The sequence below is a fragment of the Dromaius novaehollandiae genome, chromosome 1 (assembly GCF_036370855.1).
Source record: "Dromaius novaehollandiae isolate bDroNov1 chromosome 1, bDroNov1.hap1, whole genome shotgun sequence".
Classification (NCBI taxonomy): Eukaryota; Metazoa; Chordata; class Aves; order Casuariiformes; family Dromaiidae; genus Dromaius; species Dromaius novaehollandiae.
Genome location: NC_088098.1, coordinates 203743982 through 203757736, shown reverse-complemented (window position 1 = coordinate 203757736; position 13755 = coordinate 203743982). Strand labels below are relative to the sequence as shown.

The following is a 13755-nucleotide window of genomic DNA, read 5'->3' as shown; positions in this document are numbered from 1 at the left end:
CTGACTCACAGTTTATCATGCTCTGATTACCTCCAGACATCCCATAATGCTATACTGGCTGACAGAGTAAAACTTAACTAAACCCATCTGATTTACAAATGTCTGAAGTCAGTTAGGATTTGAATACTCCTAAGCTGCTTGGCTACCATTTCAAAACTGGCAGCCAATTTTAGATATTGCACACTGAATTTTAGGAACTTGAGCAATTTCACACCAGTTGAAATGGTGGGCAAAGCAGAACCTTTTAGGTTGTCCCAGCCCAGCTGTGTGAAACTGAGCCTCCAAATGTACAGACTCTTAAAGATGCGGTTGTTAACAGTTTCAGTCTGGAAAATGGGAGTCATGTACCAGCTGTGAATCCCATCCAAAAAAGTTAAAACTGTGGGAGAAATTATTGCCATGTGCAAGCAGAAAGCTTTCTTTTTGAATTGATCCATAAAATCAGAGTGGATGTTTTGAAAAATGGATGAGAAGCTCAAAGCATCCTCACCTCTCTGCTGCAACTCTTGGAAAAGGAGGAGTGTTTCCTTTAACTATAATGGTGAAATCCAGAGTCTGCAGAAGTAAAAAAGATTTTATCCCATGAATATTAAAAGAAGTACGAAGGTGCTGCTTCATTGAAGTTTTAGCAAGGTTAAGCTTGTGCCCAGCCTAAAGTATGGGAGTAATGTTGTATCTCTGTCTACCTTTATTTATTTACCTGTCTGTCTGTCTGTCTATCTGTCCATCTATTTAATCTTTCTGCCATTTCATCAACAAATCTTTCTTCAGTTTAACCACATTAACCGCAGGGGATATGATTATTTCCTCTCTGAAGTAATTCAGAAGAGAGGAAGTTTCAAGAGTCACACAAGCTGTGACAAATTATGGGATTTCATCCTGCTGCTGGCTGAGCACCTTCCTCCTCCACTGGTAGCAATGGGGAATGAAGGTGTTTGGCACCTCAAGGGAGCTCTGATGGGATGTGCTCATCATTTGAAAAACTGTTGCAACAAACATCCTCGTGTGGCTGTGGCTTTTTCAGGAAATCCTTGTTTCCATGTTCTTTTTTTGTTGTCACTTGCAGCCAACCTTTCTCTGCCGGAAGTATTAATGACGAATTTTATTGCCCAAATTTCACAACATAGCCTTGTTTATTAAACTTCATGGCATTTATCAGCTACAATAACAACAAAAAAACCCTTACTTTGTCATTATTATTACTGCATTGTGGTAACATGTGAGAGATCCATGAGACTTGGATCCCATTCAGTTTTGTTATTGATGTACAATCTGTGACAATGATTTTTCTCACATGGCAAGTGTGACTGAATTGATCCTGGAAATGACGTGCATTTATCCATTAGTAGGGAAAATCTTTTTTGAGCTCTGACTTCCATTATTAAACTGAAAAATTTGTTTATCTCAGAGGTTTTCAAGTTAGAAGGAATTACCACGGTGCTGTCGGCTGATTGTATACATGACGTAGGTCACAAACGCAACCCCCTGCTCAGCGGCTTGTATACCAAGCATAATTTCCGATGGCACTAGAACAAATTTTTTGAAAAGACATCTATGTCTGATTTGAATTTAATTTTGTAAAAATCAAGGCAGCACTATGAGCATATTTGATATGAACCACGAGAAGTGGTTATCTTTTTTTCCACTGTGGCTGGTCATCCATTCCCCACAGCTCTCTGCTGTATAGTCCTGAAAGGATAGAGCCAATGAGAGCAGCTAGGTTAAGATTAGTTGCATCTAACTTTAAATACTCATTGATTAAAAATTCTTCTATAGATAACAGAAATGGGTATCTCTGGAGAGTGATTCAACCAGCTATCTTAGATAAGGAAGAATTAACCTCTGTAGATGTCTCCCTCCGTCTTTATTGAATGTAGAGAAGCTGACCTTCATATTTGTTCAGAAAACACTTGGGTGCTTTCTGAAGGTGGCAGAGGTGCCATCGTTTGAAGCCTGTGTTCTGGCTTTAAGGTCCTGTGCTCGACCGTCTGCACAACACAGCAGCCAGTTCCAGCTGCTCCTGGGAGAGATGCCTGAGTGCACAGTTTCTCACAAACAAAAGCCTGGGAAAAGAAGAAGCTGTAAAGCAGCTGCTGGTTATGGTTCCCTAATTCTTCTCTGTAGCATTGGTTAGAGTTGGTAGATTGTCGTCTGCCTCATGACTTCTTCCTGTGTTCCTAGCATTGGTTTTATCCAGACTGTGGTAATGTGACCAATGTCTTAACTTGGAAAGGTCACTGCCTGTCCTCACCACATCGGTAGCACCAAATGACACTACACAGAGAGGCACAGAAATCAGCAAAGCTGCTGCATCATGGTGATGATATCAGGAGGGATTCAGCTGTCCATAGAGTGGGTGTCTATATGTGAGACAACTGTCTAAGCTTGCATAATAGCCAACCGAAATTTAGTCAATATGGTCAAATGGTATCAAGAGATTGTTTAATCTGACCGCATGTAGGAGTTCAATTTAGGATGAGCTGCATAGTTCTCAGGAGTCCAAGTGTCTTGACCAGCTCCACTGACTCCGACAACAGCCTATGCCTGAGCTCATATGAAAACACTTAGGCTGCAAATTAGCTGCCTAAGCACCGATGTGCCATGTTTTTTGAGACAACCTCGTGAACCTGAGACATTGACAGAGGACTGGTGAATGTGACCCAGGATGTAGAGGGGACCTGTGCCTCTTAGACTGACCGTTGGAGGCCGAGTGGAAGACCCTAAGCCGTCTTAATGGCACTAGATACCTGTTCAGGCTGCTGAATTGAGCAGATACTTAAAGTTGAATCCCACCACAGATTCAGCAAAGCCAAATCATCACTCAGCTTGTATGAGAAAACATGGGACAATAGCAAATAGTTCAGATAGATAATTTATTTGATCCCTTTCAAAGCTTTGGCAAAGACTGCAGTCTGTGAAGGCAGGATTCAGTCACCTAGACATAGGTGTCTAGAGGCACTGTGGGCTCTGGAGCTCAGGGGAGTGCTGATCTGCCAGAAGTCCTGTTCATACCTGCGTGCGTGTCTTGGATACCCTAAAGCATCTCAAATACAATAGACACACATATTTAGGCATTTGGATCCCACCCTGAGTGAATCTGTTTCAATTAACAGCAATGTGGGCTAGGACTACACAGGGAAACAGTTACCATACATCAGGATGTGGTACAGTAACTACAGAACAGTAATTAGCAAACAGGATCATAAACGTATTAAAGGGAATAAAACAATTGCAGGTGATTGCGTGGACCAAGGCTGGTAACTACAACCACGTTAGATGACTCTGCGAGATCAAAATTCTTGGTAGCAGAGCATGTGCTTCCAGGAATGCAACATAGTGGCCCAGGCACCACACGTACCCTTGTTGTAAATGTGTAGGTGAAGCTGAGTAATCACTGCACTCATAAAGATAATGGACAAAAGCACTCAGATAAGCATGGAGGAGTGTTTCGCACAAAGAAATCACGTTTTTTGAGCCCTCAGTCTTCATGCTTGAGGGAAATCCAGGATACTTTACAGGATACCAGAAGTCACAGACTAAAAATGTTCCACTATAAACTTCCTCCTCTCTTTTACCTCTTCATGTTCCACAGGTTATAAATTACCCCTTTTCTCTCTCTTTACTCCAGACTATGTCTCATTCAACATTCCCTCTACTCCAAAGGTACCAGCTACTTTTTTCTTCTAGAGAGAGATTAGTAGTTCCACTTTAGCTCTGAGGAGCTGCTCTTGAGTTGCACTGGGGCCTGCTGCTTCTGTTCCTCACCTGGAGGAGATGTGTATCCCAAAGTTTGCTTATTTTTTAGTTTATAATAGATCTAATAAGACATATTATCTTTCCCTATAAATATTGTGTTGCTATGTCTGCAGACCATCTCTGCTGTAAAAACATAACCAATTTAGATTTATATACTTTTAAAATAGTCTTTGGTTTAATTGTCATTGGTAGTTCAGTATCACTGGTTTACAAAAGAAAATATGATTAATTAGCACGGTTTCTAAGACAAGCAATGGGTACATAAATCACCTCATGAGAACAGTATACACATAAATGAATTTCTTCATTAAAGGCTTTGATTTACTGTAATTTAATATTTTACTTTTTCAGGATTTATAGAGAATATCATATATTCACCTTTTTTCAACAATGTAATTTCTTGTTTTTGAACTGAATTGTATTTTGACTAGGATTTTTCCCCCTGAAATTAATAAATGTAAGAATTACCAAGTCTGTTCTTTATTTACATAACATGAAATTTGATAGGCTCCTAATGTAGATAGCTAAGAAATGGAGACAACTGAAATGATGTTTCGATACTGTTATGCATCCTTTCCTCAAAATCCAATTACTTCTGTTATAGGAGCCTGATACCTTTCACTGAAGTATGTATGTGGCATGCTAGAGATGTTCTATTTGACAGGATACGTTCTGAGATTGTCGTATAGCTTCTCATGTTATCAGCAGAGCTACAAAAAACTAAAATGAAAGTGGATAACCATCCAAACTTCATTTAAATTGAGGATATTTGAAAAAAAATCAGGTAGTCTGGGTATAAAGCTGCCTTTTTGGTGAGCTTTTTGAATGGGAAATATTCTTGGGCAGGAATTTTTTAGCAAACTTCTCCATCCTTTATCCCCCTGAAATCAGGAGGAACTTAGAAACTACTAAAGTAGTAAGGACCTGAAAGAGCTTTGAGCAGGGAAGTTTATCCACCCAATATATAATTTGGCTACCTGTGATAGCAGGGGACTAGTTTCAGTGATCTCAGATGTCCTTTCTAATCTTACATTTTTTCAGACTTAAACCCGGTTCATAACCCCAGACAGGAGAAAAGTATCTGCGTTTGCTATGATCTATGTCCTGGAGGAAAGGCTAAGAGTGGAAGTGGGGCAAAGGAGGGTAGAAAGCAGAAGTGTGATTTGTGGGCTGATGGTAATAAGCCCCAACTGTCCTAATTAAACATAGACTTTTCACCAGGGCTTACGTGGGGTAATAGAGCTCAGAGCCAGCTGGCTACTCCTTTCCCGAACTTGAGAAAAAGATATGACATTTCATGTCAGAATACATTTTTTAGTGTTTGGAAGCTAGATTTGGCTTTTGAGTATTAGTGCAAACCAGAAAGCATAGACACAATAATAAGACAAATATAGTTTATGAAGAATCTTTAATTTAGCAATTGAAAATATAATAAATTATATAACTGCTTTTATATTAAAAATTTATGTTAAAAACATGAAGATCTTAATTCCACAAAATCTGGTCAGAAAACCACTGTGACCTGATAGTCATGAAATACTGAAAAATCCATTGCATAAAAATGTATAATGTGCATATGAAAAGCCATTGCAATTAGCAATCGAACCAGCTGTTGCTCTTCATTTTTCTGACAATCCTTTTGGCACGAGGATCAAACTGGAACTGCGTTGTTCCATGGAAGAAGTAGACATAGCCTACAAATAAAATTGAAACTAATTATATTTGATAAGTAGCTTCTTTTCAGTACTTTGAAAAAAAATCAACATAAACAGTCCATGCATACTTACTGTTTTTCATTTCCATCTCGATGGATTTGCATCAAGATTAATAGAAGCTTTTTTTGAAAATAAATGCTTCTATCTACAGAAGCCCAAATATTCAAGTAAAACCAAATTCAAGATATGTTTTACTTACCATCTTTCTGGAAAGCAGCATCAACTCTGCCAATTTTTCCAAAGTCTGAGACTATTTTCCTGGGATAACCATGATCCATGGATCTTTTGTTTTCATCATATCTTAACACAAGAAACATCATTAAAATTTATAGGGAATCAGGTAATATTTTAGAAGTCCCAAGCAAAGTCAGACATATGAAACTTTACTCTTACTAAAAAGTCTAATAAAGGTAAGCTAAACTAACTTTTTGATTCTTCCTATTATGTATTAAAGTTTACCTGTTATAAGTGTCTTGAGATTTGAAAATCCTACCTTCAGTAGAGTTTGTAACAAAGCTGTCAAGGGTCTTGGGAGCTTAGATTAGAAATATATTCCTACATTTCTGGCCTATCTAGAGCCTTGGCAATCAAATGCATGTAAAATTACTTTCTATTACTAGCTATGGAACATTCAGTTCAGTATAAATCAAAGCACAAAACATGGGAATAGAAAGACTGTAGCACAATCCTGACACATATTTGTATTAGTGTCAACCATGTACTTATTAAACAAAATTACTGTCTGAAATTTATCATGGACTTTTCATAAATTATAAATACTACCAGCTGTACAATCACAGATTATATATAACTTGACTGTTCACAGGGAAATTCAATTACAACACATTTTATTAGCATTTTATTTTGTTTGAGGTATGAGTGAAAGTGTACACTATCATAACATTACACAGAAAAGCTGCACTGTTGTGGAGAATGAGTGAGTAGCTTAGTAAAAAACAGATCTTTTACTAAGCAGATGGTTCACCACTAGCAAGTAATTACAGTCCCACCACATGAATCTAATGAATGTCAAAAAATCCCATGGGAAGGTTGGTATTTCTTAACAAATACTTCCTAACAAAACAATGTTTAAACTTCCACAGAATCTTTTTCAGAGTTCTGGGGTCTACCTGATTTAAACGTTATTGCATTTTCATTTTTTAGTTAGTCCTCAGGGAGAAAATACACTTTACGGTAGCTGAACATTAAATCTTACCTCCAGTATCTGTCAGCTGTAAAGAAATATGTTTTTCCTGTGATTTCATCACTGTAAGCTGCATTAATTCTTTTAGTAGTCTTTGGGAATCCCAAATGATGGATTGGTTTAGGATAGCCAGGCACAATGTTATAACCGCTGAGAATCCAATATTTATCCTCTGAAAAATATAACCACATTTCATTTAATTGTCTTTGTTATTAATAAACAACATTTAATTATATTTTGGATGGGTTGAAAACAAAGTGTTTTAGATCTCAGTATTATTCCGTTCAGTTTATTATGTTAGAGAATGGTTCTACCCCTTAGAAGTCAGCGGAAGTACCCTTTGCTTTTATGAATAAAACATTAGAATCATAAGGTGTATGGATAGTAATTTCCCCAGATTTTATTCAAAAAAATAAATTGTCTCCGGGTAACAACTTGGGGAGGACTGATAGTTCAACTGTTAATGCACTGATGTTTTTAAACGGGATGCTGGGAGTGTATTAAAGTCCTGTAATATGTTATTCATTTATGGAGCCATATAATACTTTAAAGCTGGATAGATGTGCATGAAATTAAACTATTAGGGAGTGCATATGTCTGACCAAAATTCCTTAGTAATTATAGATGCCTTGATCCTCTTCATATACTCTAATATATCATAGACTGTAATATACATGTAGTGAAGCTATTTAAGACATGAAAAACATATTTGAGACCTTTAAAGCAAAGGACTGACTGTTTTTTTCAGTGAACACAATTTTCCTCCCACAGTACATTTTTCCACTAAGTGCTGTCAGCTCTATGTTCTTTTCTCATTTGCTGTAGAAAGCAGTTAGTATTCCTCATCTTAGTCTACCTTTCAAAAAACTACTACTACTAATGTTAGTTTTCCAAAGACCTCCAGTAGTCTGTCTTGGGCTTTTGAAAAGTAATTTCAAAAATTACTTTTTGAAATCTTTTTCCACAGATACATTTTGTTTTGCTAATTGTCTATCAATTATTTCTCTCATTCCTTTTTAAATCTAGACTACATATATTTTTTAGTAAAAGTTTTATTATTCTGTGCTGCAATATATGTTTAGATGTGTTATCAGTGTTATCAATGCTTTCCATGTTAATGATAACAACAATAATAGTAGTGTTCAGCCAAACTATATTTGCCAGTTGAATTCAGTGTTAAGACTCAGCAAAAATCCATCTGCTGTCAAATGCTATTATTCAGAAAGAACTAGATCTGAAGATGGGAAGCTATTCTCATGCCTCATTTTTCCTTAACTGAGAAAGAGGAACAAGTTTTCATGTCTATGACCTCTGGAGAGCCTTTCCAGCACTATGACCCTGTGATGCTCTGGTTTGATTACTTGCATGTCTTTGTAAGAGCCTAGTCAGAGAACTCCTCTTCTACACAGACCTTCTCAAAAGAACCACTTTGGCTTCTGTCATTGCACAGTTTTCAGAGAGAAATTAGAAAAAAGTAGAAATTTTCAGATTCTATTACCTTTAAAAAGAAAAACTTCATCCCTTTCGATGTTTTCATAAGCAGCTTGAATTCCTGATGGCAACTTTGGCCAAAACAGTGAGATAAAATTGAGCTCTGTCTCTGTCCTCTGAGGATGTTTGCGCAGGATATATCTGATTTAAATAAGATTTATATTTTGAAATACTTTCACCACTATCATAAATGTAAAACAATAATTACACCTTTGGAGTATGACAGGAGGGAGTTGGGTTTCTTTACATGGTGATTTACCCTGTCTAAACTCATAAATACCTTCTGGATAAGAATATCCCTCTCTGCCAAATGTAAAGGAAGTCAAGGACCACTGCATTTTTAACTTTAGCACTTCAATTAGATGCCAAAAATTAGGCAAGATAATTACGAACCCTTCTATTTCTTTGCACGACAGTAAGACTGAGAGTTGGCTTCAGTTGTCACCTAATAGAAATCTTTCTATATACTGGTGTTTTCAGTTCTATTCCTGCTCTTTTATTGGGATCTAGCAGAAAGATTATGTTATGGGTCACACGAACACATTGTTAAGGAATATACGAATGCTGTCGCTTTGCTATTAGTAGAATCTAATTTCAGTGATAAATCTGTTGTGACAATAGCCAACATAGCAGAACAGTCAGAAAATAACCTATAATTCCTAATCTCCTTCACCAGTATTGTCAGTTAGGGCTCTTGGGAATAAAAGATTAGAGAAAGCCAAGGAACATTTTGTCTAAGAACTGTTCTTTGTGTAAATACATGGTGGTTTTCTAGTGCTTCACTTTGTGCTATGCTCCAGAGGGACACTTTTCCTTCAGGCGTTATAGGTTATAGAACAACTGAATACTTTTAAGAGATAATATCTATCCTTATTGTTGTTACCTGCCCTTGAAGAATATCATTTCTCCACGCAGTGTAGTAATAGCATCAAATGTCAAATTTGGATCACAGGCTTGTGGAGTTGTGGGTCCTGTTGGCTGTACAGGAGCATCAATCTGTCCTATAGGAAGATGAATGAAGAATATTTTACCTTTTAGTATAGAGAAATGTAGAATAAAGGTCTGTAAGGACACCAAGAACCTTTCTTACAGGGAATTATAGGCAACATGGTTTTAAAATGAGGGTTTGTCATTTAAAGTCAGGCTTTTAACATCACTAAAATCGATTGTGTAAAGCTATCCATCTCTTCCAGAATGAGATTTTTGCAGAACTGGATTTCAGCTGAAGTTAGCCTTGTGGACTTTTTCTTCTTTTTTGATCGAACAATGATTCAACAACATTTACACTTATCATTTTGGTGGAAGAGGCATATTTTAAACACAACTTTATTACTGATTACCAGCCCCCCCAAATAGAAATATTAACCAAAAGTAACAAGATGTTTATTTTTCTTACCATAGATGGCTTGAATGCCATTAATGTCATCCTGAGGAAGATGGAATTCTTTAGGGTCAGTGTAGGAGTAAGTTGGATACATCAGTGCTCCACTATCAGTGGAATGAGACAGACCCAGCGAATGGCCAAGCTCATGGGCAATAACAATGAACAAGTTGTATCCTGTGGGATAAAAATCATATGAAACAGGTAAAATCTGTTTCAGCCTTCAGCACACTTTTATGCATCTTCCCAAAACAGCCTATAGGTAGAAGAGAGACAGTAAGTAATACTCCCAACATTACAACTGAAAAAGATATTGTAAGAGAAGAGTTATATGAGTACTCAGGGAACATCACGCATTAGTTATGCTCTCCTTGCTCTTTGACTAGCGTCCTTGTGTCGTAAACACAAAACCTATTTCTCCTCCTATTACTTAGGCTACTTGGGATCAAGGATCATTCCAATGATGTGTGTGGCAGTTCAGTGATACAATGGAACAGTTTTTCATGAAAAACACTGAGAAGACAGCTTTGATGATGTACAAACATCTTAGTTAGCACCAAACTTTGAAGTGCTAGATTAAGAAAGATACAGATTTTGACCTGAGAACTTTACAATCAGATCTTCCTGTACCCAAGTTTAGGCTTCATTTGAAGGAAGAAGTATTTTTAAATACTGATTTCTTTGCCATTATAAACCACTATGATCTCTTGATCTTCTCTCATGAACTATCTCTTTTATCAGAATAGATTCCTACAAAGAAATCTCTGGAGAAAAGGAAATAAAGCAATTAAAAAAGACAATATCTGCTGCTTTTACCAATCTTTTGCCTGAAACCAGTCTCATGAACTAAGTATTACATGAGCAAAGATTGTAGGAGGTAAAACTGTCTAAATAGATACAGTAACAAAGTCCCTACCTCTTCCATCTTTTGTCCAGTATTCCTCATTATCAAGGTGCACATCTCCACCAATAGCTTCACCAGGCTGAAAAGCATGAGCCAGCTGCCCATTGGGGCCATCAAAAGGAGAGTTGTCTCTGTGGTCTAAAATGAAAAAGGAAAAAATGAATTAGGATCCTAAACTATTTCTCTCATTGCAGGTGGCTATTTATTGTAGATAAAGATAACAGCATTACCTCTAACAACGAAAGATATCATTATATCTGCTTCTTTGTCCTCAATTTTTTGGAAGGTGAGTGGTGTCACATTGCTCCAGACACTGAGAGCTTTTTGAATTGCTTCATCTACATCAGCTTGTCTCATAAGTGGGGTATAATTCACAATCCTTCAAAGCAAAACCAATATGTGAAGTTCTCATATAGTGCTAAGAATACAGCAATTTAGTTGAAACCTGTGCAAAAGTCAGACACCTTAAATATATCTTTCATGAATAAGAAACAATGGCCTTGTATTAGAATGTCTGCCTCTTTCCAGAAATGAGGTAATCATTTTCGATTTCCAAATATGGCATAAAGTACTTTAGGCCCATAAAATTGGAAAATGAGGTTTATATCTTTTTGCATCAAATTAGGGAATGTTACCTGTATGTGAGATTATTTCTCTTCCACTTTGGGTTCCCTTCTGTAAACACATATTTCCCTACATCAGGGACACCGCATCTGGGTTTACTCATCTTCTCCAAAGTGTCAGGATCAGGTTTTCCAGTCACTTTTAGTCCAAAGAATGCCTGCATTTCCTTGAGCTTTTCAGAAACATCGTTTACACTCTTTTGCCTTATGTGAGGCTGGTCATCTTTCTGAAGATTGTAGAAATTCTGTAGATAACTCTGAAGCAGAATTTAAAAAAAGAAGAGCATTGTGGTGCATCAGTATTGTCTTCAGTTGCACTTAATTTTTGCTAAACAGTCCTGAACTGTTCCTGTATTGACATGCCCTGTGTTTGCCAGGAGCTAGAACTATTTTCTCCAGAAATTTATACAAAGAGTCAGATATGACTTACAGTTTTCATTATACTTATCTGAATTTCTTGTTTTACTGATGGAGTACATGGAGAAAATGTCCTTAAAATATAATATTTACTACTAGTAATTAATTCCACTTTTATTTTTGGCGCCCTGTTATTTCACTGGCAAAACTTGCAAAGGGAATAAAGACTGGAAGTGAGACTCCAGAGAGCCAGGACTCCTGGTGAAACCAGTGGATGCTACTAGAGGGTCAACGTTTGGCAAATAAGGCTATACATTTTAGCGGCTAAATATGATTTTATGAATCCAAGTCTTCCTATTAATTTTCAGCAGTTTTGATGCCAATAGATTAAGTGTCACATCTATACCAGTGTGGTATTTCTCATAGATTTCCTTTTTATTTTGGTGTTCCATGAAAGGTCTGATTCAGCAAAACACTGAAATGTATGTCTGATTCAATCAAGTGAGTTTCCTCTTCTATATTACTGACACTAGCCATGTCACAAGTCTCAATGCACATTCATAAATGTAAATATGTCACTGATTTTGACTATTTCTGCACAGCCAGAGAAGGAGCCTTGTTAATAGAACTCATGCTTCTGCATTATTGTAATTGTTTTACTATATAATGTCTGACAGAAATAATCACAGATCACAACATCGAAAGAGAAGTTATGCAATTTTCAATGACTTTTAAGTGAATAATTGTCACAAAGCCAGATTAACAAGAAAAGCTTTCTCTTGAAACCTCTGCAAATGAATACATCTTTAATATCAAGTCATATTCTATGAAAAGAATTGCAATTATAGTTATCTCTCAGACTACCTCCTGTTTCATTTAAAACTTAATTGAAAAATATTTACCTTCACAAGTGCTATGGTTTTTCCTTCATGTTCTGCTTCTGGAGCCACAGGAAAAGCAGAGGAGACTGCCACATAAAGCAACAGGAGAAGTGAAAGGGACTTCATTCTAATCGTTGGTTCTCTGCCTCAGTTACACTGCTAAATCTTTGGCTGTTGGACACGTTTCTCAGCTCTGTTTATATAGGTAATGTGCAAAGCAGTGACAGTCTGACTCATGTTGTATAATATCCTCTGATTAGTAAAAATGATGCATAATAGTTTCATCATGAGGGAGTGACGCAATGTATTTAACTAATGTTAGTGTCCTTATTTTGCCTGAGACTTCTGTTTGGGGCAATTTTGTAACGTGTTTAGTAAATAAGGAAATGCTTTTCAGATAAAAGGTGGTGCTACATTTCATAATTTTTTTTGAATCATGAATTCAGAATATTTATGGCACATGGTCTTGAGAAATTGGAGAAAAAAAGAGAAATAATCTATAACAGTAAAGACAGTGCAAAGATCTGATCTTAACTAAGAATACACAACATGGTAACTCCAGGAGAGCAATTGTCTGTTATTAGCAGTTCTGTCTAAAATAGTCTTGTGATGTTAGCAATGCTAAGAGCTAAAATGATTCAAAAATTTTCTACTGTTATTAAAAGAATCAGTCATGAAACTGAGATGCATAAATGGGGTTTCCATATGTAGGACATATGAAATAGTGCTTATGCTCTTGTCAGCACTGAGAAGGCCTCAGCTACGATGCTGTGTTCGATATGATCAGCTAGAAAGAGCCCATGAAGCACAGCAGGAATGACTGTAAGTCCAGAAAAGACAAACTGAAAGAATTGTTCTGTGACTCTATGATCAATGTCTCATCTAGGGAAGACCGAGGGGAGGCATGATAGATGTTGTTAAATAGATGAAAGGTTGCTCCAAAGAGGGAAGCAGTAACTCCTCCAAGACTCTAATATAGTCTTAAACAAAGGTGATTAATTTTAGACACTAGGTTGGGCCTTCAGATACCTGAACATCTGTGCTATTTGAGATGCCCTAGGGAATCCCACCTGGCCTCTAGCTACCCTGGAAGGATGTAAGTCTCCATAGGTCCTGTGTCATCACAGCCAGTCCTATGTGGATGTCTCAGACAGAGATGAAAATGCTCTAAGGGATCCACCTTTAAGTGTTTGTACATGTAGGTGTCCACATGTGACGTAGGTGTCTAAGCTGCCATATTGGACAATGGATTCTAGAGAGCGATTCAACGGACATACATGATCTACTTTAAGATGAGATGAATCACTCTCCAGACTCCATCGACTCTGATCAACATAAATCACATAGATCTACGTTGACAATGCAGGAGTTTAAATACCCAGAACACATACAGGCCACTACAATGTAAACCCCTAAATTCAGGAAAACACTTTTAACAACAAT

The 13755-nt window shown here is 37.0% G+C and overlaps 1 protein-coding gene across 1 annotated transcript; it reads right to left on the bottom strand.

Moving 5' to 3' along the window:
• Positions 1 to 5147: 5147 nt before the first annotated feature.
• On the bottom strand, positions 5148 to 12518 carry LOC112988755 (interstitial collagenase-like). The gene is made up of 10 exons (XM_026109453.2): positions 12334 to 12518; positions 11087 to 11331; positions 10682 to 10830; positions 10464 to 10589; positions 9563 to 9724; positions 9050 to 9167; positions 8174 to 8307; positions 6688 to 6847; positions 5671 to 5771; positions 5148 to 5450 (listed from the first exon to the last, which is right to left on the bottom strand). Exons 1-10 carry the CDS (start codon positions 12436 to 12438, stop codon positions 5350 to 5352), a joined length of 1401 nt encoding a protein of 466 aa, XP_025965238.2. The 5' UTR covers positions 12439 to 12518; the 3' UTR covers positions 5148 to 5349.
• Positions 12519 to 13755: the final 1237 nt, after the last annotated feature.

Bases quoted from the DNA above. Each gene is read 5' to 3' on its own strand.
- LOC112988755 (XM_026109453.2), bottom strand. From the start codon at position 12,438: ATGAAGTCCCTTTCACTTCTCCTGTTGCTTTATGTGGCAGTCTCCTCT. The intron at 6,848-8,173 runs GTAATAGAATCT...TATATTTTTCAG, and splicing joins TGAAGTTTTTCTTTTTAAAG to AGGATAAATATTGGATTCTC. The intron at 5,772-6,687 runs GTAAGATTTAAT...TCTTGTGTTAAG, and splicing joins ACAGCTGACAGATACTGGAG to ATATGATGAAAACAAAAGAT.